This window comes from Thunnus thynnus, chromosome 17 (assembly GCF_963924715.1).
Source record: "Thunnus thynnus chromosome 17, fThuThy2.1, whole genome shotgun sequence".
Classification (NCBI taxonomy): Eukaryota; Metazoa; Chordata; class Actinopteri; order Scombriformes; family Scombridae; genus Thunnus; species Thunnus thynnus.
This window is the reverse complement of record NC_089533.1, coordinates 12,351,088-12,379,070: the sequence shown is the minus strand read 5'-3', so window position 1 is coordinate 12,379,070 and position 27,983 is coordinate 12,351,088. Positions and strand designations below refer to the sequence as shown.

General features: G+C 41.2%; 1 protein-coding gene across 1 annotated transcript in view; it reads right to left on the bottom strand.

Moving 5' to 3' along the window:
* Nucleotides 1–27,983, bottom strand: part of kcnt2b (potassium sodium-activated channel subfamily T member 2b) — a 38,155-nt gene that overhangs the window by 1,761 nt on the left and 8,411 nt on the right. Inside the window, exons 2-27 of the mRNA XM_067570228.1 lie at nt 23,386–23,465; nt 22,492–22,594; nt 22,124–22,186; nt 21,208–21,256; nt 20,185–20,244; nt 19,380–19,454; nt 19,003–19,086; nt 18,464–18,558; nt 17,590–17,770; nt 14,949–15,113; nt 12,014–12,150; nt 11,383–11,446; nt 10,196–10,304; nt 5,325–5,433; nt 5,074–5,130; nt 4,097–4,249; nt 3,756–4,009; nt 2,982–3,303; nt 2,797–2,902; nt 2,538–2,710; nt 1,946–2,017; nt 1,656–1,790; nt 1,432–1,543; nt 475–576; nt 289–372; nt 71–199 (exon numbers count right to left, since the gene is read on the bottom strand). Of these exons, the coding sequence (XP_067426329.1) occupies nt 71–199; nt 289–372; nt 475–576; nt 1,432–1,543; nt 1,656–1,790; nt 1,946–2,017; nt 2,538–2,710; nt 2,797–2,902; nt 2,982–3,303; nt 3,756–4,009; nt 4,097–4,249; nt 5,074–5,130; nt 5,325–5,433; nt 10,196–10,304; nt 11,383–11,446; nt 12,014–12,150; nt 14,949–15,113; nt 17,590–17,770; nt 18,464–18,558; nt 19,003–19,086; nt 19,380–19,454; nt 20,185–20,244; nt 21,208–21,256; nt 22,124–22,186; nt 22,492–22,594; nt 23,386–23,465 (3,073 nt within the window). The remainder of the gene's footprint in view (nt 1–70; nt 200–288; nt 373–474; nt 577–1,431; nt 1,544–1,655; nt 1,791–1,945; nt 2,018–2,537; nt 2,711–2,796; nt 2,903–2,981; nt 3,304–3,755; nt 4,010–4,096; nt 4,250–5,073; nt 5,131–5,324; nt 5,434–10,195; nt 10,305–11,382; nt 11,447–12,013; nt 12,151–14,948; nt 15,114–17,589; nt 17,771–18,463; nt 18,559–19,002; nt 19,087–19,379; nt 19,455–20,184; nt 20,245–21,207; nt 21,257–22,123; nt 22,187–22,491; nt 22,595–23,385; nt 23,466–27,983) is intronic.

Sequence of the window (27,983 nt, the reverse complement as noted above, 5' to 3'; positions counted from 1 at the left end):
TTGTTGAGTCAAATGACATTAACTAGTGACATTTTGTTCACAAAACAACAACACAACAATAGTGGCTGACCTCAGAGACCGGAAGCTTTTGGGCTTCAGTTCGGTAGATGCCTATGGGAATGTCTCCTGTGGAGGAGCATAGTTTCTGGTAGAGCCTGCCGTAGGTTCGGATCCACAAGTCATCCTCTGTGATTCTCATCTAGAAAACAAACATCACAACAATCAGCCTTTGAGGCACTTCACAGAGCTGACGGGTTGAATTCAAGCTGTTTGTGTTCGGCGACTCACAGCACAGAGGAAACCTGAGCCCGGCATGGAGTCTAAACCCAGCAGCAGCCTGGTGATGGAGATCATGTAGTCCTTCACAAATGACTGGCAGGAGATCAAAACAAACAATTCAACAGAAAGATCATATTTGGCATTTTGCCACATTGAAGAACAGGATTTTTGTTGTTCAGTGTCTGTTTCAGCTACCTGGTAGAGGAGTGTGTCCAGCATGCTGACACTAAACACCTTCCCTGCTGCAAAGGGCAGGCGGAACATAAACACCAAGTTGGACCCCTTCTCCCTTTCCTTCTGCAGATAACACGCATACGCACACACACAAACACAGAATTCTTCTGATTACACTGGTCCTCGAAAAGGTGAGATGATGTAATAGAGCAGTAGAGATAATACAGTAGTGATGTATGTTTTTCAAATCCAGACAGTTTGTAAGCATCATCATCTGACTTGGACCCATGAAAAATTTAAAATAAAAAAATAAAAAAAATATCAAAAGCTTACTTTTTTACAAAGTCCAGGGATCAAGCCTTTCACACCATGCACTTGGCTGAAGGCAATGTAACACTCAAGCCTAAAAAAGTCGATTCTCAAACTGATGCATATTCTGGTCAATTTACAGTTCCCACTGCATCTGACTTGCATGTTTTTGTAATGTGGGACTAGACAAGAAAACCCTGAGGAAACACATGAAAACCCAAGGAAAAGGTTGGATATCAACCAAAGGTCCTTCCTGCTGTGAGGTAACATTGTCCCGATTGAAAATCATTTTATGATGTGTGTGTCAAGCAGTGACTAATTTACTGATTCATTGGTGAATGTCATTTATGCCCAAGGGGGAAATCACCGGCTGCTATACAGAGAACAACATTAACAGCAACGGATATTTAAAAAGTCAAGTAGCAATGAGGTGAACAAAAACACAAAAGAACAAAAACCACAAAGCTATTATCAGATACAAATGTTCACTGAAAAACTTTACAGTCGCTGTGACAAACGACCTCTGCAGCTTATCATTACAACAAAGGCAACATTAGCAGTTTTTCAATGAGTGTATTTCTCACCAGTCTTTAAAAGACATAATGAAAAAGACTGGTGTGCAGCATGAAAGAGAAACAAAGAGGGAGTTTGAAGGTATGAAGCCTTTACCTTTTCCAGTTTGGACAGAGCCAGAGAGTAGTGATCTTTGACTTTGAATTGCATGAAGCGCATGTTAGCTGGGTGTGTGAGCTCAGTGATGATACTAAGAGCAGGGAACAGTCTGGGGACAAGGAACACACAGAGAGACAGTAAGAGAATAAGAGAGGTAGAACAAAAAACACTCACTCTAAGCTAGAGTGTGAAATTACAGAGCAAGTTTGAACAAAGCAGACCTGAAGAGGGTCTGGACGTTGACGATGGTCTTTGCATCAGCCATGTAGTCCTCCTCTGCAATCATGGAGCTCTCCTTGTCAACCACAACCATGGTGTCGGCGAAAGTCACTCCACATCGCAGCAAACTGTCCAGACTATAGAGATAAAGATGGGTGAGAAGGATAAAATCAGGGATGAAAGCCAGAGAGAATAAATCAAAGAGCAAACTAAGTCATATGAGAGGTGAATAAAGGTTAAGGAAATAGGAAAAGAGGAAAAACAGGAAGATAAATAATGAAGTCTGCCTTACTTGTCGATGGAGCCCACTGTGTAGAACACCATAGGGAACCAACAGATTGCCTCCAGGAAGTCTGCTTCAGGTCTGAACCAATACAAATACAAATAGACTTGAGATTCCCACTAGCAGAATTCATACATGCTATGATAAAGAGCTAATGTCCCTACAGAGACAGACCCCCCTCACTCAGCCTGAGAAATACAACACAGCCTAACTGCCTGCAGAGAAAGCTGAAAATAACAGCACTACACTGGAGTGACTCAGCATTTTATTGCCTTTTTATTGGATTCTACTCTCTTTTGGCTGACTGCACTTGTGTACCAGCCACAAAACACGACACAGGATTGCAGAGTGCATTGTCCTGAAAGCATTCAGCATTTCACAAATCATGTTTACTGTGACCTTAAATAGCTCAGTTTTTCTCCTCCACTGGCTATTTAAAGAGGAACCCATTTTACCATCCTGCACACCTAGATTTGTAGTGCAGCTGTCATGCTCGCGGCAACAATTTTGGGGAACACTAACATGTGACCTTTTCAATTTGAAGCCGTGTTTACAAGCATAGCCACAGCATCATGTCCAATAAAGAAGATGTTCTCCTTACATGCTCTCCAACAGCAGCACGATGGGGTTGAGCTCCTTCCTGGGTCGGTAGTAGGCCCGTAGAGGCACAATGAAGTTGTATAAACCATTCCCTGCACTTTCCGCTGACACAATGATCAATTTGTTTTTGAAGCCGTAGGAGCGGGCATCCTCAAAAGGGATATGGTGACAAGCCTAACAGAGGAGCAGAGAGGCCATGGAGGATGAAGGCAATGTGAATTTGGAAATAAAAAAGACAGCAAAGTAATTTAAACCCATACCTTGTCCATGCGCAGGCAGCAGAAGGGCATCTTTTCTTGTAGAAGGTGGCACAACGCAGGAGAGCTGCCGATGTACGGAGAGTTCAGCGGGTATCCCTTCACCCACCTGCAGCACAAGCTCACAGTTATCCATGAACAAGTTTATATGTCAACATTCACATGAACATAAATTCAACAGCACTTACTCGCAATGTCGACCCCACCAGTGGGCGCTCTCATCTTTATCACTGTCCTCCTTGCCCTCCTCTCCTCCCTCATCTTCTGATTGGTCTCCCAGCAGGTCGAAGGTAGGGTTGACGCCATCTACCAGCTCCAGGACGGGGGCGATGCTGTGCCGCCTCTCCTCGGCAGATTCTCCCATGGCAGGTAGGGCCAAAGTATTAGCGCCTCCCATCTCTGTCCTGGAGCTGCTCCTGCTCCCTCTTCCGCTGCCAAGCCCCGTGCTCCCCGGGTCCTGGCCTTCTGGGCTGCTGTCACTGGAGTCCTGCAGATCGATGGCCACTGTGCCTGAAACAAACACACACAGCCTCAGTGATGATCAAGCCAGAGGTCAAACTAAAGGTTCAAACACAACATGTGAGGTGTTTACTTTACACAGATCTGTGAGAATACATTCTATAGTGAGATCAGTGCAAAACAGTGAGCTGAACAGTTTAATTGTTGTCCACTAGGTGGTGCTTTAGTAAAACCACAGTATTTGACATTTCAGCTCATTTGGCAGTTGCTCTTATCAAGAGTGACTTACAATCAGATACATGTTAATTCCTTTGCAAAGCATGAATATTTTTAACCACCTAGATAGGTCTCACATATGAAAGCTGCATAATTCTGACACTGATTGTGCTGCTGTCTCATGGAGTTTAATGACAGTTTTGCATGTTTGACCAATACTGAAACTGGAAACAGAAGGTCAGCGTATAAATGTTACACAGTCTTTGTGTCGTGTCCATTTGACTGACCCATGCTGGCAATGATACTGTGGACTGGCAGGCGGGTGAGTCCATGGTAGATGGTTTGGTGGACTCCCCTGGCATTTCCCCCCATGCCGCCCCATGATGGCTCCCTCTGGCCCCTCACAAATGCTGAGTTCTCCTCTTTGGAGATATTGATGTAAAAGCATGTGTCAGAGGCTCCCATGATGTGGCAGGGACCAGGGTTCAGCAGGATGTTGGTGGTGTCCAGTCTGCGTACTCCAATCAAACACACTCCATACCTATATCCGCAGAGACAAGGTCAGCTCTAAACCATAAAGACTGATGATATGTTCTCATTTCTTGGCTTTTTCTAAGGCATCACTTACTTTTTGTGAGCATGAAAGGAGGCAAAGGTGAAACTCTTGCCCTGGTATTCCCCGAAGAATTTACTTTCCTCCAGGCGGATGTGATGCACCTCATTGGCTGAGCAGCGCCGGTAGGTTCGGTGCCATTGGTCTGCTGAACAGGCACCGCCTTCCCTGAGACAAAAAGAGGATAGATTGGCCATGTGGGGAAAGATTGACCTTTTAAACATGTAACACAAAGCTTCCAGCTCAGCATCAGGGCCACATCAGACAATTTTCCACTCAAGGTTGGATAGATAACATCTTACATCTCTGTCAGAGGTACTGGTCAATACTTTAATCAGCACACTGATATAGTCAAGGACAGCCAGCCTGTCTGAACAATAGGCCTCAGATGTACACACAGTTAAGTGGACAACAGTCTTCTCAGGGGGATATGGCTTTAGTCATGGAGGCTAAAGAAGTGATAACAGGAAGCAAGGGTGTAGGGGCAGTGTGAATGTGGGTGGCCTGCGACAAAGTATAAACAAGTGTTCTGGCAAATTTGCAGTTTACAGGAACTAAATGCAAGGCAGGGGAGGAGGTGGACAAAATCTAGTTATGTATCACTGTCTCAGCCAATAAACAAAATGGCATCAAGTCCAGATATAGATGTATACTTATGAAACATCCTGCTTTCTAATGTTGAACTCAATAGCCTCAAGCTAGTTGAATTATTTTATTTACATACATTAAATTTTCACCATCAAAGAATTCGTCATTTTTGTTTTTCTCACTTATCCATGATCAAGAAAATAGGTTTATTGTACTCCCTTATATACAAAGATTAGTGAAGCAAACTTTAAGTAAAAGAAAATTATTATTATTATTATTGACTTAAATTGGATTGCTGTCTTTATTTTATCTGTTTTGTGCAATCAGCAACCTGTGGAAGCTGAATATTGAGCACAAATGTTATCAGAATTCTCCGATGTGAATATAGATAAGACGTATCCTGCCTGTTAAGGGCCTGAAAGGCTCCTACACGTTGCTTGAAGGCCTCTTGGGGCGCAGTTCTGAAAAAAAAACAAAGATGAGTGACAGTGAGGAGACAGGATGTAGCTTGCTTCTAGCCTTCGCCGTCTGTATGTTAGCCTCCGAGAAAGTATTTACCATACCTACTGTATATTTGACTGCCAAGAATGTCAGTCTGCACTGTGAACAATTCAACAGAAAGAGGGATATAGAGAAAGAAAGTGAGAGAACTCACTGTCCTCTGGAGGAGTGGATCAATAGAGTGATGAGTGTTGAGGTACCAGGGCACACACAGTTTAAAGCCAGCATGGCGTACTTAAACTCTTCTTCACACACCACATGATCTGCAGACAAAGGAAACAAGAAAGACAAGGTGACAAGGTCACACATGCCTTGGCAAAACACAAAGACTGTATTCCATGAAACTTTCAACTCAGAACCAAACACTGCAGTGAATACAAAGTGCTTTTGGAAAATAATCTCCTGGCCTTGGTCTGTGTGGGTGAATGTGTGGGTGAGTGACAGAGAAAGTTGATGGTTTCATCTCATGATATGTCACTTTATCAATCCAGATGTAACCAACATCAATAAGATGAGTTAAATCCCATAAAGGGTCAATTGAACCAGACCAAAACCAAGACTAAGAGCCTTACAGCCATGCTAGCTGCAGCTATTCTTGAGATAAATGTTCAGATCATGTATGCTAACATGCTCACAATGATAATGCGAGCATGTTCATGTTTAGCAGGTATAACGTTTACCATGTGTCACCCTGTTGGTTTAGTTTCTTAGCATGCAAACATTTGCTAATTTACACTAAACACAGCTAAGGCTGATGGGAATGTCATTAGTTTTGCAGGCATTTGGTCAAAAACCAAAGTATTGGCCAAAATTATACTTTGACCAGATAATGGTTCTACATGAAAATTCAGGAGATCAACGTTATTACAATTCACCCTCTGGAGACCACGAATATGTGCACCAAGTTTCACAGCAATTACCACATAGTTTTCGAGATAGTTCAATAAAGAAAAGTCAACCTCTTGGGGACGCTAGAGGAAAAGTCAGAAGATCACCAAAGTGATTAGAATACTGGGAATATCAGGGAATATCTGGGAGCCATGAATGTTTGACCCAAATTTTGTGTAATCCATCTAGTAGATATTGAGATATTTCATACCATTAGTGAAAACTTTGACTTGCTGGTGGTGTCAGAGGAAAATTCACTGGCATATATCCTCTAGGGAACTGAAATGTCTGCTTTAAATTTCATGGAAATCCATCAAATGGTTGTCAAGATAATTCACTCTGAACAAATGTCAACCTCATGGTGACACTAGAGAAAAAGTCAGGGGTTCACTAAAGTCAGTAGGATTCATCCTCTTGTGACCATGAATCATGAATGTCTGTACAAGATTTTATGGAAATCCATCCATTAGTTATGGAGATATTTCAGTCCTGACCAAATTGGTGACAGACAGTCTGATATTGCCACCAAGCAAAAATCACAAATGATCCCTCTTATCCCCACTGATATTTCGCCATGCAGAGAGCAGTTTTATCTGTTGAGGTTTGGAGATGTAAATATCTGAGGTGTATGCTACTATCCCAGTGCAAGAGAATTTTATTTGTAGTTCTCAGTGAGGTTACTTTATGTTTGATCAAACATTCACTCTCTAAAAGGTCAAGAAATTGTGAAGAATTCCCATCACGTAGTCCCAGTGTTCAAGGTGATATTTTCAAATTACTCTTTTTGTTTGACCAACAAATGTAAATGTAACACATTTGAGAGGCACATGTTTGGCATCTTCACTCAGTATACAGCAGTAATTATCAAAATTGTTGTAATTTGATTTGCTGATGATCAACTATGTAAACAATACACCAGTTACTCAGGATAATGTGGAACTACTCTCTAATGAAGAAATATTCCCTATGAAAACAGTTTAACGGTGTACTCTGTAGCTCTAATAAAAACACATAATATATTATGCATATCACTTATTAAACTGTGTTAATATGGCTCTATGCTTACCACTGAAAAACACAAGCACACATGCAATCAAATCTGTTACTATTTCATGTTGGAAAACGTCTAAATGTCACTTGATGATAGTCTAACACAAGTGAGTCAGACAGACAGCTGTGTCAAAAATCTTCCATCATCCTCTTGCCTCCACTTAGACATATCATCTGTTAACTCCGATGGGATCAATTTTATGTCACGGCTGTGGCCCACTGCCAGTTTTTTGTTCTTATGGGAAGACCTAGCCTTTGACTTTCCTTTTGACTTTCACTGACATCATCCAACACTTAACACAGCCCTGCATGTGAGCCAACCAAACTGAACAAACACAGTAGGCAGTCCTCCCGTTTACCTGTTGCCACAAAGCCTTCCCTTTGAACAGAAAAACCAATAGAGCGATTAATGTTTGTAGTAAGCCAATGAGTGAATCAGACCCAGGGAGCATTAATTTCCCCTACTGTGTAATTCTTGATTGCATTATCTTCAGTGATGAGTACACAGGTGTATTAGTGCTTCCTTGTTTACCAACAATGTTGAGCTAGACCCTAAAAGCACAATGCATGCTCTGTATTTAGAAATAATTGGTGACAAACAATGCCTGACACGAAGTATCAGTCTCAATCAACTGCCTGTCTGAGTAATAGGAGACCAGCTGAGATGTAAATGCAGCTTTTAATAAATAAGTCAGGCGTGTGTGTGCCTGAAGCTGAGGAGGTGAGAGACGAGACAATTAAAACTGCTGATTGTGGATCTTCTTTTGAAGAACCAATGTTCTTTTGGCTAAGAACAGTACATCATAATGCGGCTCGCACACAAACACACACGCTAGCCTCTTCCTATTCAGTCTGTGAGTTTCTTTCAAAGCGGATGCCTTCATAAAGGAATGGGCAACTGAAGCCTGCAGAGGAAAAAGACAAAAACATTGAGGTGGTATCTATGGAGCAACAGCATTCATTATTGTTACACACACATTCCTCTTTCTCTGTCTGTCTCGCTCTCCAACACACTAACACAGACACAGTAGTCACGCATCAAGTCTTTTTTCCTTTTTTGACTCTTTTTTCCCCCCAATATCCAATATCGAATGTCCTACTAGCACCTCTCTCCACCACTGTGATCCCTTCACTTCCCATCTTCTTCTCTGCTTACAACACACCGCTGCCCTCCATCCTATCGTCTATCCTTCAGGTGCCTGGACTCAGACCAAGGAGAGAAACCAATTACTGACCTCGAGACACTGTGTGCGCACACACACACACACACACACACTCTCTCTCTCACTCTCTTTCTGTCTCCTTGCTTAGAGGATCTGGGTTTTTGTCCCCATCACTCCAGGCTGTCTATTGTTTTCCGTCACAGAGTGGTTTTAAAGGTGCAATCCTGCGTGTGTGCAGATGGGGTTATTTGCACCCCAGGCAACAGTGCAATTACATCCTGCCCACAGGTCCACCAGTTGAGCTAATTAAATCAGTAAGCTGTTATTTTATATATGAGTGAGCTGCTCAGGAGGGTGACTGGCTATTGTCGATCAAAACATAAACTTGGGAGATAATCAATTGACACTCTGTACCCATTTCAGTTTGGTTACTAAGACACTTCAGGGTTTCCTGCCCTGCTGCAGCATCATAATGACAGATGTCTTCTGATGAACACTGAGCTGTTATTAAGCTATTCCTGTGGATCAAATTAAAGCTTGTATCTCTTGCTCATTAATGCCTCCCACACTAGCACTTAGTGAGTAGATTCCAAGTGGTGTCAAAACATGGCATCTGCACTTACAGTAATGCTCATGTGACTGCGTGCTAATTTGCTCCCCGAGTCTACTGATGAATCCTGATGACTTCAGGATTAGAGGGACATTGAACTCGGCTGATTATGTCATTACATTATTGGCAGCAGTGCTGTTGTTCGAACAAGGGCATGGCTACAGGATACTTCAAAAACAATATCCAATGCCAAATTAGTATTTCAAAATGAATGAGAAGAATATCTAAACACACGATGTCAATGTAAGATGACATAAAGCAATTTACATAATTGTCACAGTTGTCTATATCCCAGCACAAGAGCAGGAATTTCACCCCCCCACAAAGCTAACTGATAATCATATACTTCAGAAAGGGTGTGACTGTGGATGAGTACAATTTATCTTTGTATCCCTGTCCCATTAATAACAAAGGCGTCAGTCTGGCTGTGGGAGTGAGTTGTTTAAACAGCACCGCAGGGCCAGAGGAGGATTGCCTGTGGGGAAAGCTCGTCTGCCAGGTTAACGCAACAGCTGAACTCTTCAAAAGAAGGGGATTTTCTTCGCCAGCGTAGAAAAGTAAAACGTTAATCATTGATAGAGACAGCTGGGATGAGGGCGGAAAGCTAGAAATGAGTTTGACGTTCTCCAGGGCTGTAGGCAGAGAGATGTGTGAGAGAGAGGACAGGATGAGAGAAAGAGAGAGAGTTTGCTTCCTCGTCTTTTGCTCTCCCTCACTCGCAGATGATTGACTGCCATCTCCTGTTGAGCAGGAGAAGAGACACTCTTTAAAAGGCAATGTAAAAACTCACAGAAACCCTCAGCAGACTTACAGCCAAGCTGAGACAATCTGTCCAGCACTGTTTTAAGAGCTGGAGGGATGGAGAGCTCTGCTGCTGCACAGGCATGCTGATAGAAAAATCTCACAAATTAGGCTGACAAGCTGAGGTAGAAAATGAACACGACAGCTGATGACATACATTGGAAATATAGCGCAGGCAGGACAGTTCAGTTCCAATGTCATGTCCCATGTCAGTTACCATATCAACACAATGGAAACCTTGCAACAGCACAATAAAATGCTCACCAAAGTACCCATCTCTTACAACGCTGTATATATTATGACTGATGACTGCACAACTCCTGTCACAAACTGTTGTAAAATCACCTCCAAATTGGGCCAGGAAGATATATTTTTCAGTAGTTGTCATCCTATTATTTCCTGCACCCTGATGTGATCAAATAACAGTTGTTGCATCCAAACAAGACACACATTCAGCTTTATCTGACATCTCAAGTGACGGGCAGTCAGTTTGATTTCACACACCCTGCCCACCTGCAAATTTGACGTGGAACTTGTTCTCTGGCTTGAGAATCTGGACATACAGGGGGCAATTTGGAGCAAAGTCTTTTACCGCCCAGGCTCGGAGGATGGTCTGATGATCCTGAGAAAATTGGACACGGAGATAGGGAGTGAAATTGATGGAGTAAAAACAAAGGAGAGAGGGAAAGTACGACAAGGAGAGAAAGAGAGGTAGAAACCTATTATTAGCAGCATCAGATTGGAGTTTTTCTCTAATAATCCTCATAAACCACTGACTGCACAGAGCAATTGAATAGTCCCCACAACATCTCAGACTCACAGTAATGTGAATCTGACAGCAGAAAAGTGTTCAAGGCTGCACAAAAACACAAGGGAGGCCTTGGAGAGTGAAGTGAGTAAAACTGGGCCCCAGATAGTCAAACATAAAAAAGCTGGCTTATTTCTAGTCCAAAAATCTCAGTTTTCTGGGTCAAACTTGGTTAGCTCACTACTCTACCGCACCTGCAATGCAGGTGATTTGGTGGAATGAAGGCATTTTCCATGAAATCAGTTCCATATTTTATCATATAAAGTTGGTTTGCTGGTTCTACATAATAAAGTAATTTTATACATTTAATTCAGTTCTCATCATTTTTGACTGACATGAGTTCAATTTAGTTCTGGTTTACTGATATGACAAGTCAAAGAAGTCATGTGCTGTCAGTAAATATCAACTCACTATCATGGCACTGCTACTCCTCACCTATAAAGTTCAGTGATTTCCTTTGTTTTTCACATGTGCTTGTGTATGGTTTATTTTTTTGTGTCAAGCCTCTGTTTCCTTTATTGTCAGGAAACAGAGGCTTTCCTTTATTGAGGAAAAACATAAAAATGACCGACCATAAAACAACAAGCACAAAAACTGAGCCAGAGAAGGTGCTAAATCCACTTTTCCAAAGCTGCTTTTAAACATTTTTATGAAGCGACGCTCTGAAAAAAAGCAGGTCACTCCACATCCAAAAGGGCTGAGTCAAGAGCAACTGGACTTGTTGACTCGCTCTTGACTCAGCCCTTTTAGATATACCAATTACAATACTTTTTCATGCATTTATTTTTAGAAAAACAAAAATTAAAGACTTATTATCGGGCAAGAAGGCTTTATATGGATGTTTTGTAATATGAGGAGTCATTGGGATACAGGGAAGCAGCGAGGAACGTACGGCGGCAATGCGGTCCACTTCAAACCGGTTACTGAGGATAAAGCAGGCCTCAGCATCGTCCATCCTGCAGGCAGTTAGTAGAACATGTGACCATGGGAGTGAGAGAGAGGGAGAACCAGGGGAAGCGATAAAGAGAAAAGACACAGGAAGGAGGGTGTTGTCATGTTATTGAGGGAGAGGACAAAAGAGAAAAAAAAAGCAGGACAATAGAACAACAAACGAACCAATGTGTCTTTCAAGCCCACGCCATTTATGGATGAGATAGTAGGAGGCAAGGAGACAAACAAACAGGCTTTCGTTCCTTTTCTTTCATTGTGACAAAGCCAGCCTAAGGTGCTATGGTTATATTATTAGAAGCCAGGGCGTAAACAATAAGCAATAAGACTCAAATTGTAATTACAGCTAGTATTTCCAGCCCTTAGGTGCCTTAGGTATTAATTATGAACTCCAGCTTCTACGTGTGAGGCCTCTCATTTCAAGGTGTCTGAACTCAAGTCTGTTCTGGGCTCATTAAGTGGTTCTACTGGATATGTAGAGATAGACACACAGATCAATAAAATAGAATAATACATCTATAAAATCTTTTTTTTTTAAAAAAATGTTGTTGTTATTGTTGGTCACAGCCACTCACTTGGCCCTCATCAGGTCTTGGTCTTTGAGGGCAGACCCCTGTAGGTAGATGACTCTCTGGGCCCACAAAGGAACATGAAGAACTCTCCTAACCTGGACATCCATCTCTGCTGGGCACAAGATCACCACATAGTAGTCCTACACACACACACACACACACACACACACACACACACAAACACACACAATTTGTATTATGGCTGAAGTGGGCTTAACCACAAACAAGAAATCAGCAAGAAGTCTCCTACAGCAACATTTTGAAATCTAGGGTTCTTAAGCTTGAGGTTGGGACCTTATATAGGGTCACTTGATATGCAGACAGGGTTAGTGGAGAATATTGACATTTGTTTGATATTATTTTAATTCTTCTTCTTCTTTTTTTTTTTTTTTTTTTTAAAGAAATGAGGTCTTTCCTTGCATTTGAAACTTGAATATAAAAGATTTTTCACTTTCACATGACAGCTTGACTAAAAATACTACTTAACTGAGCATAAAAGTTCATTCATGATAAAAGGAAGTTTGTAACCCCTGAACAGCATCACCTAAATAAGGTGAAATTTGAATCAGTACCATGTATAAACTCTTTAAATTCTCTCCCAATTACATCAACAAACCCATTCACTGTCCATACATATAAGATTTGGTAACAAGCTTGGAAGAAAACAAGTTGTGTTTGGTTAATTTATGACAAATCCCTCTTTCATATAAGTCCCTCTTTACCTAAAGCCCTTAGAGATGAGATCAAAAAAATATGGTTTACAAAAGGTATCAAAAATCCTTCAGACTCAGAAGAGCTCTCCTCTCTATAATCATTAGAAGAGTTGCCTCTAGACAAACCTGTGCGTTACACACAGGGAGTAAGAGGGTTTTTATCTTATTCCTACACTAGAATTTCTCAAATCATAGGGTGGGAAATGGTGGGAGTGAAACGCAAATAGGAAGAAGACCTTGAGTGTAATTTTGAAGGAGTGGAATGGTAAACGCTGTATATTGATAGTCAATATTTCTCTTTTAACACCAGACATAAAATTACATACTATAATCTCATACACCCCTGACAGGCTGCACAGAATAAAACCTCAATATTCCCAGTTCTGCCCAAGATGTGAGCTGGAACAGGAACACTGATACATACTGTATGTTCTGGGCCTGCCCATGTCTAAATTCATATTATACCTCTATAATCAATGTGCTTAATGACATCACAGGAATAACCACCCCCACAGAACCAAGAATAACCCTACTGACTGACACATCTGTGATTAAAAGTCAATAAAAATAAACTCAAATTTATTAGAATTGCCCTAATCACAGCCAACAAATGTATAGCCATGCAATGGAAAGATGATCATCCACCTACGTCTGCTAGATGGACTAATGAATTAGCATCATGTCTACCAAATGAAAAGATAATGTATAACTAGAAGGGACAGTCTTGGAGAGTTTAAAAAGATTTGGAGTGGTTTACTAACATTTCTAGAGACAGAGTCCTTAACATAGAACTCTTTTTATATTCAATAAGTATTGAATCCAATTACCATGTGTCAGTCAGACATGTTTTTCTTTTTATTCCACCCCATCAACTAGGCTACACAAAGGCTGTTATCTATTCCCTCTCTGCAACTATACTGTTTTATGTTTTTTTTTTATAGTCTTATTTATTCCCTTATCTTTGGATATGTACATATTCTGAAGAAATTAGTGGTTGAACCTGAAGGGGTGGGTGGATGGGATGGGTGTGTGTGGGTAATGGGAGGTGGGTCATGGGGGGAAAGAGGTGGGTGGTGGTGGGAGGGAGGGAGGGAGGAGCAGGCTGATCTGACATTTATGTGATTATATCTTTGTACATTGTTGCATTATTCAGGGTTGTTATGTTCTAAAACCAATAAAGATAATGTTGAAAAAAAAAGTTTGTAACCCCTAAACCCCTGGATAGAGACAGGGTTTCTTCCTCCTGCTATCATGTGACCAAAGATCCATACCACTGAGCAAACTCCATCCAGTGATGAAGACAGACAAATCAAGAAAGTGCACTTAATTTAGGATTATTATTATTATTATTATTATTATTATTATTATTATTATTATTATTATTATTATTATTATTATTATTATTATTATTATTATTATTATTATAAATACAGGTCCCAGTCCCAGCAAAATGTAGTTTCATCATGATGGCAGGGACCGATTACCTTGTGAGGCAGCTGGATTCGCGAGATCACAACATCATAAGATCACGCGGGAATCCATCTTGTCAGGTTTCAGGTGATGTGCTTGTGTCCAAACCACCGGTGGTTCGGACCAACCAGCAGCATCCTATCAGGATTCTTGTGTGATCTGGTGATCTCGCGAGTCCAGCTGCCTCGTAAGATAAGATGGTGATAGATGACGGATGAACCATCAACGGATGGTTCATGCAATCACCTGCTGAGTATTTTTTGTCCATATGACTTCTTTACAAGACCTGGGCTATACATAATTGAGTAGAGAGAATCTAAATGAACAAAATATTAAAAGGGAAATGGTACATCAAAGGGAACTAGACTCCTAGTGTAGCATTGAAGATGTTTCACCACTTATCTAAAAGGTTTCATCATTGGGTTGCTTAACTTTAAATATTACCTAAACCTAACTCTCCCCGAGGCCCTACACCCTCACCTTAGACACTATCCCCTTGAACTAGTGAGACCCAATCAAAATGATTTCCACACATAGTATTACTGAACAATGAGACATGCACACATGGATGGGCCCTCAAGCAAACATACACATCTGCTCCCACGTGAATGAGACAGCAGTTTGATCCATGCTATTGCTGAATTAATCCTCTGCATTAACCTCAGCTGCTCAGGCTCCTGGGGAGGATTACAGACAACAAGCACACACAAACACAAGACCAGTCTCTTGTCCTACTTAAAACCATTTGGAGAGACCTGCAGTCGGGGGTGAGCGAAGAACTCGTTGAGGAAGTCCATGAGGAGGTCGATCTTAAGACAGCTGACACACAGCACCACGTGTTTCTCCGTCTGCGCCCTGTAGCGGCTGTAGTTCCCCCCGGACTTCTGACGCTCCATCCACAGAAAGGCCAGCTGCTCAAACTGCATTCAGGACGACATCAATCACATTCAACAGATGGAAACTGGATTGAGTTAGCTGAACTACAGGGAGGAGCTAAGTGGTATAAGAAAAGAAAATGAATGCCTTGTACTGTATAGTGTTTCCATTTGATTAGGGAAAGTGTTATCGGGGAATTAAAATAAATGGAAATTTGGTTCAGGACGGTGGCGTAATGGAACATGATAGCAGACATTAATGGAAATAACAGTAGACCTGAGCAAATTGCACTGATTTTTTAATGTGTTTGAGAGGACCACATGAATTGATGGATGGTGGGAAGTGTCGTCATTTTATAGATGAAGGGATGCAACAAAGAGTCACAGAATTCAAAGGACAATTTATATTTGTTTACTGATTTTTTAGCACAAATTTTGTTGTATTTGCTGCCCTTTGTACACCTGTCACCTCATTAACACTGAAGGCACAAATTTATCTTCATTTTGTCTATTTCTGTTTTCCTTTAGGGGTTTTGGCTGGTTCAGCAAGAACCATCACTTTGTCTCAACTTTGTCTCACCCTGTGTAAGCAGGAAGAACAACTCCACAAAAATCCAAACTATCCTTTTAATACAAAGTGGCGTTGAGACTTTTGTCGGTCATAACACACAAATTTCGCTCATTTCTGTTGAATTTGTTTCCGAGATTCTTCTTGATTTAATGGACGTGAAGTCGATACTAAACCGGTGATGAGTTGATGTATTGAACCCCTCTGCCAGATGTAATGGAGTTCCTCAGCTCTAGACAAGCAACAGTCGCGATGAAGGGCTGATAATGTTTCTGAACATGCACCTCAGCCATGTCAACATTATTCAATAAACACAGTTCATTTGTGCGCTGTTTTACTCTGGGTAAGTAATCATTTTGCCACAGATAAATCTGATTGATTTTGTGCTGAGATAATGTCAGCTCTTTAAAGATGGAAAACATCATTGGGCCACATGCATCCATATGACAAAAGTGGTTATTTCAGCCATCATTTGTGTATAGCCAGTTCTTGATTGTGGGAGCATCTATTTCAGTCTCCAAACTAGTGAAACTGATTTATAAATGTAAAAAATTATATTATAAATTACATAAAAGGTACTGTGTCGTGAACAGGTGCAGGAAAACCAACAGAGGTAGCAATACAAAAAAGACAGTAGCTGAATCCTGATGTGCTCTGTGGCTCCCCTGTGCAGCCTGGAGACCGTGGTCATGGCAGGGCCCAGGTCATGGCAGGACTCAGAGTCAGATAGACAGACACACAGGGTGGGGGGTTAGGGCTAAGGGTGGGCACTTTCTAAATGTCAAGGGGTATTTATGGATGAAAGATGGGGAGAGGGAGTAGGGAGGATGACATTGCATCCATGCTGATGATGCGCGGATCGCCATTTCTTTATGAGTCGGCTCATGCAAGTTCAGCAAAAGTATCTTTATTCTCACATCTGTTGTTTTTGTGATGATATTTCCTACAAACCAGTCACGCCATGATGAAAAATATAACAGTGAGAATGTGTTCAATAGCCAGTTGATCAGCATAGGATGCAGTCTTACACCTACTGTACAGTACGTGTCTAACCTGTATAACCAAAAAAAAAAAAAAAAATCCAATTTACAACAAAACAAGAATGTCAGTAAACCAAATCATTTGTGAGTCTTCATGAGGATTATGTGTGTGATTTCCTGCCCAGAGAGGCCCCCCTCTGCAGGTATAGTACACACACAGAGGAAATTCCTCCTATTAGCACTTTCACATCTTTTGGGAGACACACAGGTACCGCAGCTACCTCACGAATACACAAATAGGAACAACCATTGGGATACAGTGCTGCTGATATATTTGTCACAGTGTTTTTATCATTACCTGTACAAATAGTGTTGTGTGTGTGTACATGCTTCCTCTAGTTCTCTGTCATGAGGTCCCTTTGTGGAACAGCTAAATGACAGAAGAGGGATTTGGGGAATTGAGCGAGTAAGGAAGACACTCTCACTGTTCTCTGAGTAAAAATAGTGTTGTAAATCTACGTAGGATGCAATGAGTCATCACATTATTGAGTGAGGGGGGATATATAAGAATTATTATAAGTCTTAACGGAGAGAACTTTACTGTAATGAGCTTACCAAGAAAAATGAATTGTCTTTATGGGTTGCAAACCCAGTTTTAGGTGTAATCTTAAGATTTTATTGATCACTTCTGCACCTATAGTGCTACTGAGAATTTTCTATCTACAGCCTGGCTGAGCCCTGTTGGCTGCTCCCAAAGTTAAACTGAAAATAAAACATAAGACGAGTGAAATGGGGTTTTTACCTTCAAGGGCTTTTGGATTACTTTAAAAAAAATCACTTTCAAAGCTTTCTGTTATGTGGTGATTGTGTTTGTTACACTGCATTGCATTCGTTCATATTTACATCCTCTTTGTTATCTACTTGTATTTCAAAATGTGCCACACAATCAAAGGTTATCACCATTGTTTCTCACCTGGATGGGAAGCACGATGAGTGCCACAAAGATCATGATGACCACCAGGAGCTGTGAGGGCCAGATCTGGGGGGTGACATCTCCAAAGCCCACCGTGGAGAAGGTGACCACGCAGAAGTAAAGCGAATCAAACAAGGTGAGGTTGTTGCCCGCTCGTTCGAGGTGTTGGATACCACAGATGCTGGCATGGTGGCAAAGATAGAGAAAGTATGAAAAGGAAGTGAGCATCACTGCGACATGCCAGGTAAAGTATAGATGCCTGTGGGGGCTATTATATGTGGAGAGCTGTCTTTCACACCTGTCAGGGACTGTGCGACTTTGTGTGGAGATGGGGGTGGATGCATGCTCAAGCGCCTTTGTGGAACATTGTATATTTGTGTTTGGAAGTGTGTGAATGCAAGCTGTGCGAATTATCGTGATCTTTAAGGGATAGATTCAGTCAACAGGCAAAATGTCAACACCGAAATGGTCAGAGAGCTTAATTCATGCTGTGTGTAGGATCTTCTTGATTAGCTGAGGCTTTCACACTAGATATGCAGCGGGTTGACACATCCTCTGTTGCACTGAAGCAATTGCCAGTTGTCATTTCAGAGCATTATCTCACTTTCACAGTTACCAATTACCTTTCCGCTCGCTGTCTTTCTCTATCTTAGCCAAAAGAGCATCATTTTAATTCAGTTTTTTTTTCTGCATGTCTCACAATATTGCTTTGTGTCTCTTGTCCATCTCACCTCTTTCTGCTCCTTTCCTCACCCTATCAACAGCTGTGAAACCCTTCACTTCCTGCCAAACCTCCATCTGATACATCTCTTTTCCCGCTTCCCTTCCCTTGTTGCCCCCCTCTCAGTTTAGTTTCAGCAGAGTGGGTACCCACCATGTAAACATGAGACAGACCAGTGTGCTGATGAGTATCACCACCTGGTTAAACATGGCTGAGTGTGTCCGCTGAATCGCCCTATGGAGATCATTCTGCAGAGAGACAGAGTGAGAGATGCAAGTTATATGAAAACAACGCTGTTGCTGCATTGTTAAAGTATAAAATTTGGATAAAATGTGGTTGATGGATAGATAAAAAGACAATAAAAACAATAGATGAAATATAAAAATGCATTGAAAAAGGAGATGTAAAGTATTATGGAGTGAATATATGGAGCAGAGAGGGAGACAGGTGCAGGTAGGGGTGTTGTGAGAGAAGCTTAATTAGGTAAGACCACTGGAAGCAGGGAAAGTGAAAAGGTTTCATCCAAACCTAAGCTGCAAGTTTAAATGTTCTATTACTGATTTACCTTTGTGGAAAACTGTTTAAGATAAAACTGGTGAGCTGAAACGGCAGAGACAAAGAGGGGCAATTGCATGCAAAAGATGTTGAGATGAAAGTGATGCAAAAATTGGACAGGGAGGTGCTTCACTCACTATCATGTTCTCCAAAGCGTGCTTGGCCAGCCAGCAGTTGAGAAACACAGGGATGAAGAGATTTCTGAACGAGGGCAGAATCACCTGTCAAAAAGAGAAAGCTTCAGTATGCTTGGCTCTCTCTCTCTCCCAGAATATATCTTTTTTCAATACAGTCACAGAATCTTGTGCAAGGGAAGGGGTTGTGTGAGCATGTGCATGTTGTTATAGCCTCTCTGTATTTTTAGCGGGTATCAAACATGTGATGTGCGCTCCAGAAGGAAGGGGTTGGGGGTTGGTGGGGGGAGGGATGGGACGCACATCACGGCCAAAACAAACTGCAGCATGACAGAGTCCCAGTGCTGTCAGTGCTCAGTAACGCATATCCTTCCACTCACAGTGATCATGAAGGGAACGGCGCTGATCATCTCCAGAATGAAGGGGACACGTAACACTTGCTCCCAAACGTTGCCCTGGAAACACAAACCACACGCAGGGGTCAGGAAATTCCATTGTCATGGCGACCTCCGGGGATTACCACATAACAGGCCCAATTGCAGAGAGTGGAAGGGACAAATTGACTGGCTTTTGCACCATGGAATAGATCAGGATGTATAAGGTTTATACAACTCCCTTGTGCCCTTTGAGAGACAAGCGGCATTACTCAGTTTCCACTAAGCTCTGCCGTTCAGTTAAGGTGTTAGCCATGACGGTTTTTATGTGTCTGCCGCCTGCATATGGCTGACCTGAATCTGACTAGTGTAGGTGGACAGGCACAGAGTATGTCCACAGGAATCAGTCAGCTTTAAATGCTAAGGCCTCTAGCCTCCAGAGTAATCTGCAGATTGAGCCCTTCATAGGCTTATAGTGTCAAGTACATCAAAGGCAGGGCCACCCGTTGATGGATCTGCACCCCTTTGCAGCAACACGGGGGCCTCCCCTAAAGTCTTTCTGATGTGTCAATAACAGGAGGGTACTGTGGAAGCCTCAAGGCCCGCTGAGGTGCTTTCCAAATGCAACAGCAAAGGAGCAGCATCAGGGGAGAAAGGATAACTTCAGTTTAGTAAAGAGAACATACAAAGAAGTGCAAAGGTGGGCAAACACCGCCCTCAAGCATGTCACACATGGCACATATGTAGACATCATAGCCACAGACATCACAAGGGGCTTCAGACTGGCTGTTGGGGGCTTTTAGAAACTCACCTTGTAGCTGAGATACACAAGCAACATAGTTTCTGAAAAGCTGATGAAAGCCACAAGCACCTGAAAAAAGAGAATTTGCGGTCAATTCGACAGGTGAGGTTGGACAGAGATGCACTTCCTCCAATAATGTAAAACATTCAATGAAACAAGGAACATTTACTTTAACCAGTTCAGCTCTGTAATATCAGATTTCAAAGACCTTAAAGACCTCTCAAAATGAAAAATGCTCCTAGGAGTATGTACGCATGCACAGTGTGATATGATCTGTTGAAATGTAATTAGCGATATGGCTGCTGTACCCCTTCATCCTTCCCTAAACACACACACACACACACACAGACACACACACACACACGCACACACAAATACTTACATACACTGTGTATATATATATATATATATATATATATATATATATATATATATATATATATATATATATATATATATATATATATATATAAATAATATATATTAATCTTATATTTGTGTTAATGTTCATATTACTGTTATTGTGTACTGACAAAAATATTTGGACAAATTGTACTTTGATGCTTTGGCAGCATTGTTCTTGAAACTTTCATGCCAATAAAGCTCCTTTGAATTGAATTGGGTGTAAGAGAGAAATTGAGAGATACAGACTGAGAGGGAGGGCAGAAACAGAGATAGTCAGAGAGAGACCAGAGCAGAGAGAAATTAGGAGTCGCAGAGATGGAAGAGGAGAGCGTGGGTGGATTCAGTAGGCGTGCTGATGATTGAGCTTCAGAGGGAACAGGTTTAAGTGAAGCAAGAGACTGTCTGCTGTGTCTGCTTGTGTACATATATGTACTGTATGTGTGTGTAATCACACTTTAAGTGTTCATACGTGTCATGTACAGTGAGCTAATTTAATTTATTTAAGTCCTGAAATGATGATGACTTAAATGAATAACCAATAAACCAAAGGGAACGCAGAAATTATGAGGTGTATGCAGATATATGTGTAAACAGACTAGGGCCGTGTTTACACAAGAGTGTGCTGACCTGCAGTGCCCACAGCGGTAGAGGTCTATCCACCCAGATGATCAGTTTCCTACAGAGCGAAAGTAAAGGAAAGAATAGACAACAGAGGAAAGAGATGTGGTCAAAAAAAAAAGACAAAAATGAGAAAGAGGCTGCTAAAATGGACGAGATATTAAAATTATTCTTCTGCAAAATAAAATGACTCCCAACAAGGATCGTAAACACAACTCATGTCATAACATTAAAGTTAATTATGCTGTTTACAACTGAACAACAGTGGAGTGCACAGCTGCCAATGCGCTTATATTGTAGGAGAAAAGTAATATTCACACAGTCAAATGGAAATTTACAGCCTTATTGTGTGAGAAAGGCCCTTTTTTTCTCTCTGCAAAGACACCCTGGGGCTTATCATGGCTGCTTGCCTGCCTGTGCTATGATTTGCTCCTACGAGTCTACAGCCTGGAGCAGGAGGTGGCCCATCCCTTTCCTGAGCTCACGCTGTCAGGCTCCTTATTCATTTGGAGCCAGAGCTTAGCCAGTGTCACCAGCCACCAATTAGATCAATACGTCCCAGAGCAGGAGACATGGCATAGCCTCAGGTCCATGGACACTTCCTGGTTTTCTCTCTCTCTGCCGTTGTATATTACGTGCTTTATCTCCACTAGATCGCTGTTGATTAGGCTGCACAGGCACTACATACATATTATGTTGACAGGTAATCCATACAGTTGGATTGTGATAAATGAATGTGGATCCGTAATGCTCGATATCAGCATTGTGAATTGTATCAGTTACGTGAAGTCGCATTGATTGCGTTATACAATGTTTCTGACCAGTGGGCTGGTGTTGGAGATGCTAGTCCTCCAGGGTGTGTGGTTTCATGTTCCTGGTCTGCAGGCTGAAGTCATCACTCCTAATTAGAGACTCACATGCTTACCAGTCAAACTCACTCCAGGGACGGGATGATGTATTTTGTTTGGTGCAGTTCACTCCGCTCGTGCTGCAGGGGGGAGAAAAAACCCCACAAAAAATGTCAATCAAAGGAACTTCTTGTCCAGCTCCTCTCACCAAACCAACCTGTAGACATTCTGCTCAGTCCAAGTATCAGTTTATTTTCCTGATTGCATCTCCACTCGCTTTCTGTTTTCCTGCATAATCTCACATCCAATCCTTTTAAGGGATACTCTGTACACACACTGTTATCTCATCTATTGACCTAGTGCACTTTCTCCTGCTATCAGGCCTCCACACTCACAGAGACTTTGTTTCACCTCATTAAGCTCCTCTTATCACTGTTTCTCTCACCAGTCCTGCCTTTTGTCTTGCGGATTGTCCAGTAGGACTCTGACAATGTAGAGGAGGCAGCTCAGCACTTTGAGTGCAAAGTTAAACATTCGCACCCGCAGACCTGCAATGCAGAAAAGAGGACAGTCATTTAAAAATAAATATCAGCAGCTACATTTATTTTAAAAAAGGATGAAAAATGTTTTTAATTGTGTTCATGCATTATTTAAAAAAAGTGACACTAAATAAAGCTCTGGATTCTTTGAAGTAGTATAATGCTCTGTGCACTCATGTCATGAATAAATATGCTAGAAGACACGACAAAAAAAAAAAACAACCCTAGTAGCTCTGGGGAAGAAATAGCAGCTCATAAGCAATTTACTGTCATTACCAAAAAGTTCACCTATCACTCAAAACACAATTTATCATGTCATTTCAATTAAGGAAGGGCAGCCACAGTTGACTAACAAAGCAGAAAATTACATTTATATTTATACTCCTGAAGGTTAATCCTTACAGCTCAGTTATTTAATCATTAACCCTTTGTTAAAAAGGAGCCCATCGTTTAATTAATTTAAATATTAAACAAATTGAATGTGATGACATAAAGCTGATATATACACCAGTTTCTACTTCAAGTTAAGGGTCTATTTTTTAATTACTCAATGCATATGAGAAGAAGTAAACACAAAGGAAAGAGCTTTCTATAAATGTAAAGAATGAGGATGAAAAAGAAGCTGAACAACTGATGATGAAATGCAGAGCAAGAATGACATCACTTCACACGTTAAAATAAATCACATCCATCAAAAAATAAGAGGAAGTCATGGAAAAAAAAACCAAAACAAAAAAGAGAGCAGACAGAAAATTCACCCAACTATTAATGGATAGAGATCCCAAACATGGTCAACTCACTGGATCTTTGGTTTTTGATGAAGAACAGCTTGAGGCGCTCCTTGAAAGTGTTCTCATTCACATAGAATTCTACCTGCACCCTGAGAGAGATGGGCAGAAACACACAGAGAGAGAGAGAGAGAGATAAGGAGGGTGCAGAAGAAAAAAGGAGAAAGGTACACAGGAGACGCTGCAGATGAGTAAAAAGATAAAATATTTCATTTATGGAGTCAAGTCAAAAGAGGAAACCAGTGGAGGGCTGGGAAATTGAAGGGAATAGCATAAAGGTGAGGAAGAAAAAGTGTTCAATTGGCCAAATTGGAGATAGAAAGGGTGATAATGATTATTTGAACAATGAAGAGTATGGAAATAAGACACTGTGGCTTGCTGCATTAAAGACTAATGGGTTTTGGAGGAAATGGTGTTCCTGCTTGTCCGCCTGCCCATAGGCCCAGACAGCTGCAGTCAGTCTCGTTATCTCCACTGATTAAATATAGAGCAACAAATTACTTCCCTCTGATGTTTCTGCTGAACATGGGAGGCCATAATTACTGCTCTTTCTCCCTTTCCATTCTGGCACCCTCCTGTTAGAGGGACACACACACTGTACACACGTGGGCTAAAACACACACCTGCAACCAGGTTATTAGGATTATTAGACCGTTCACACGCCCATCTGACATGGACGCTCATGGAGAGACATGATGAAAATTACAAAAGAGACACTCTTGAGACAGCCCTTACATGTGTACAGACACATAGTCAGCCAGACTGATGGTGACTGTATTTCCTGTCTGACCACCTCAGGGGAGAATTCTCAGTAGCTCTCCTTTCATCCTATGTAGGGAAGAGTGGATGACTCAGGTTGACGATGAAAAACCACCAGACCCGGCTCACTGGTGGTCTCCTCACAACGCACAGACAGATGAAAGAGAAGAACACCAATGGCAATCTTTTCTTCTGTCCTCAGGAGGAGGAAAAGGTAGCGGCGGTGGTGGTGGTGGTGGTGGTGGTGGTGGGGGGGGGTCTTCCCAGGGTTCCAGAGTGACGCTATCAGCACCCCACATGGTCTGACACACGCAGACCCAAAAACAGCGCCACACATTTCCAGCAACATTTGGGGGTTGGGGGTGGGGTGGGGGGGGTTACTTTCCTCTTTGTTGCTATAGCAACGCAGGATTCGTTGTCTTTTCCCTCCCTCTCACATGAACAGATGTGAGCAAACATATACTTGTGAAGTGTGTTCAGCCATTGGAGCTGATAGCCCCGTTCCAACTAGTTGACGGCTGCCTCCTCTCTTGAGCAGCCTGCTGACAATAATGCTTTTGCACACATGATGGAAAACAGAAGAACATGCAGATACATGTAGTTCCCCAGGCTCATGAAAGCCCACGGGTGTGTAAGTGCACCTTTTGATTAGAAAACGACTTTGCACCTCATGACCACATTCGTTATAATGACGATGTAGTCAAGATGATTGAATTCATTATGTCAATGTAAAGAGGGTAATCTGTAACACATTAAAAAATCAAAAGTACCCTTCCTAACCATCTATAAAGAACCAAAGCCATACTGTATTCAAGCACACATCCAAATTGACAACATAGAAATGTGTATTTAGTTAGATTTCCCAGCTAAGTCCTACCCGCTCTGATAAGATCCTGGCACATGTTGCTTCTTCTCTTCTTCTGAAGAGCTCCGCTGTGTCAAATTTTGGGTTATCATCCTCATAACAACCCAAAAATGACCAAAGCTTTAATGTTTGCTTTCCATCAAGCTATAAATGTCATTTTTTTAACAACCAAATCCATGTCTGACCATAGCAGTATTTTTCCATCCTTTGCAAAATCTGTTTCTTGTTTCTTTGTTATTGCCTTAAGACTTCTTCTTCTTAAATCCAACCATCCATGCATTTCTCTATTCATCAAAGTCCTTCAAGCCTCTTAAAACGCTGGTAGAAGAACCTGTGACGACTTCCCAAGGGAAGAGGATAATTTTAGAGGTCATTTTGCCCTTCATATGTTTCTCTAAGCAAGAGCTTTTCCACTTGAGTGTACAACAGAGGATGAAAAGTAAAGTGGAAATATAGCCCAATAAAGAGTTGAGCTGCGGGATAGATTGAGAGTCGGGATCTTTAATCTAAGGGGAGGAACACAGGAAGGTGAAAAACACATTAAAAGCTCGTAAAGAGCATTATTTCAAAACAAAAAGACGCACAAGCACATCACAATGGTACCTCTGGGTGAGCTACATATCAGCCCCGAAAACGCCCTCCAAAAAACACAAATGATTACATAATTGTTGAGAAAAACTACTTTGGGACACTATTGTGCAGTAAAAAAAACATGTTGCTGTATTAAGATATCAGCCATTTCAGTGTAAGATTCATCTGGGTAGAATAACCCCAAAAGGAGTCCTTCTCTGGAACTATGATCACCTTGTGTGCTTAAATAAAGCAAAAACAGCAGTTTTAACAGCTGGAAAAAGAGAACATGAAGAAAGGGGGAAGGCATAATATGTTCAACCTGAGTCTTGGGAGAAGACTTGCATTTCTGTATTTGCATTTACACTCTGAGAGTTAAAGTGTGAAAGAGAAAACACAGAGAGAAAGAGAGAGACATAGAGCAGACAAAAATACAGACAGATAAATAGACACAGACAGATGGACAGACAGACAGAGGAGGACATGCGGAGGAGGCTCTTTGAGAGGCAGAGAGAGAGAGAGAGAGAGAGAGAGCTGAACCTTGTTCTCATGCTGCTTCCACCCATGCCTGTGCTCTATAATGACACAGCACTGGCCATCTAATGACACAGTGGAAAAGACTAAAGAAATCCAAATCTATGTGTGCACAGCAGCACAGCATTGGCTCATCACAATCTCCACACACAACTCAGAAATGGTATTCATACCAGTGAAGTAGGGGGAAAAAAAAAGAAATGAGGTAATCAAGTGAAAAATTCTACCCACAAAACCTCATGATAAAATCAGTGGTGGTATCAAGGTTTACTCTCTTTGATCAATAGAAAACCAGCAGAAATTTGAATTCATATTTAAAGCATGCAATTTGGAAAAAAAAAACTAAATCCAGAAAGAAAAAACATTTAAACAAACAATTTAAAAAGAAAAATCAACCATAAATGTGGTTACAAAACCAGGTACAGTGTGTTTGCTGCCCGCCAGGTTTATGGGGACAGCTGTGATATGGAAACAAGGACAAATGACTGTTGTGGTATTTATATCACAAATCTTTCCAAGATGTACTGATTAGGAAAGATAAGGACTAAGATGAATATGAATATTTTGAACTAGAGCTGCAACAATTAGCTGATTAATAGAATAGTTTATCAGCAGAAAATTAATCAGCAATGAGTTTGATAATTGAATAATTTTAGATATTTTTCAAGTAAAAATGCAAAAAACTTGATGGGTCAAGATTCTTAAATGTGAAGATTTGCTGTTTTTCCATTTCATATATGACAGTTCATTGAATATCTTAACATTTTAGACGTTGTTATGTTAGTCAGACAAAACAAGAAAACTGAAGACATTATGCCTCTGGGAAATTGTGTCACTCTTTTTTAACATTTCACAGACTAAACGGCTGATTAATTGAGAAAATAATCGTCAGATTAATCGATAATGAAAATAATTGTTTTTTGCTTTTCTGTGCCATAAATGACAGTAAACTGAAAATCTTTGGATTTTGGATTGTCGGTCAGACAAAACAAGACATTTGAAGACTTCACTAGTTTCTGAAATTTTATAGACCAAACGCAGATTCATCGATAATGAAAATAATTGTTAATTGCAGCACTCTTTTGAACCTTAAAAGGGGACATCAGTGTACAAATGATAATATTAAGTAAATATATATAAATATTAAGAAGCTGTTCCCATTTGTTGGAAGAAACATGGCTTCTGGGGAACCAGTCTATGGAGAAATGCTGATAACCATGAATCAGTTTGAAGCTTCTTACTCAACATACTGTATTGCTTGAGATGAATGGGTGAATCCTCTGGGAAAAGAGGGCACAACTAAAAAAGCAAAGACAGAAAAAAAAGCACACAAAGACACACAATAATAATATACACAGACTACAAATGAGGGCAGGAGGAATTCAATGGGATGATAAGAGGTAAATAAATTGCACATCACCACAGGGCCACTCTAACAGCTTAAGAGAAGGTGTACTCGGCTTCATCCAACCAATGGCTGAAAGGACAGTGTGGCCCTGACCCAGATACACAACCATCACACACATTAGACTGTGTTGATGGCAGGTGGAGGAGAAGAAAGAAGAAGAGGAAAAGAAAAGAGAGCATATGTGTGCATATATATCCCTGCTAAAGGAAAAGATCCTCTCCTTGTGGTAAAAGGCACATTTTTTCTTTTAGAACTGACAAATCACGAGTTCATGTTGACTGAAGAGTCAAGATGAAAAGAATGTCAGATGTTATTAATACTACTCATTGCTGCCATGACATTGATTCTAACACTCCAATGAAAAAAGCAAATACATTCATAATAACTTAATGATGAACGAGACCTCTCAAGATACTCCTTCTCTCTTGGTCTCTTTAACTAAGGGAGAACATCAAACAGTCTGTGTTGTGACTT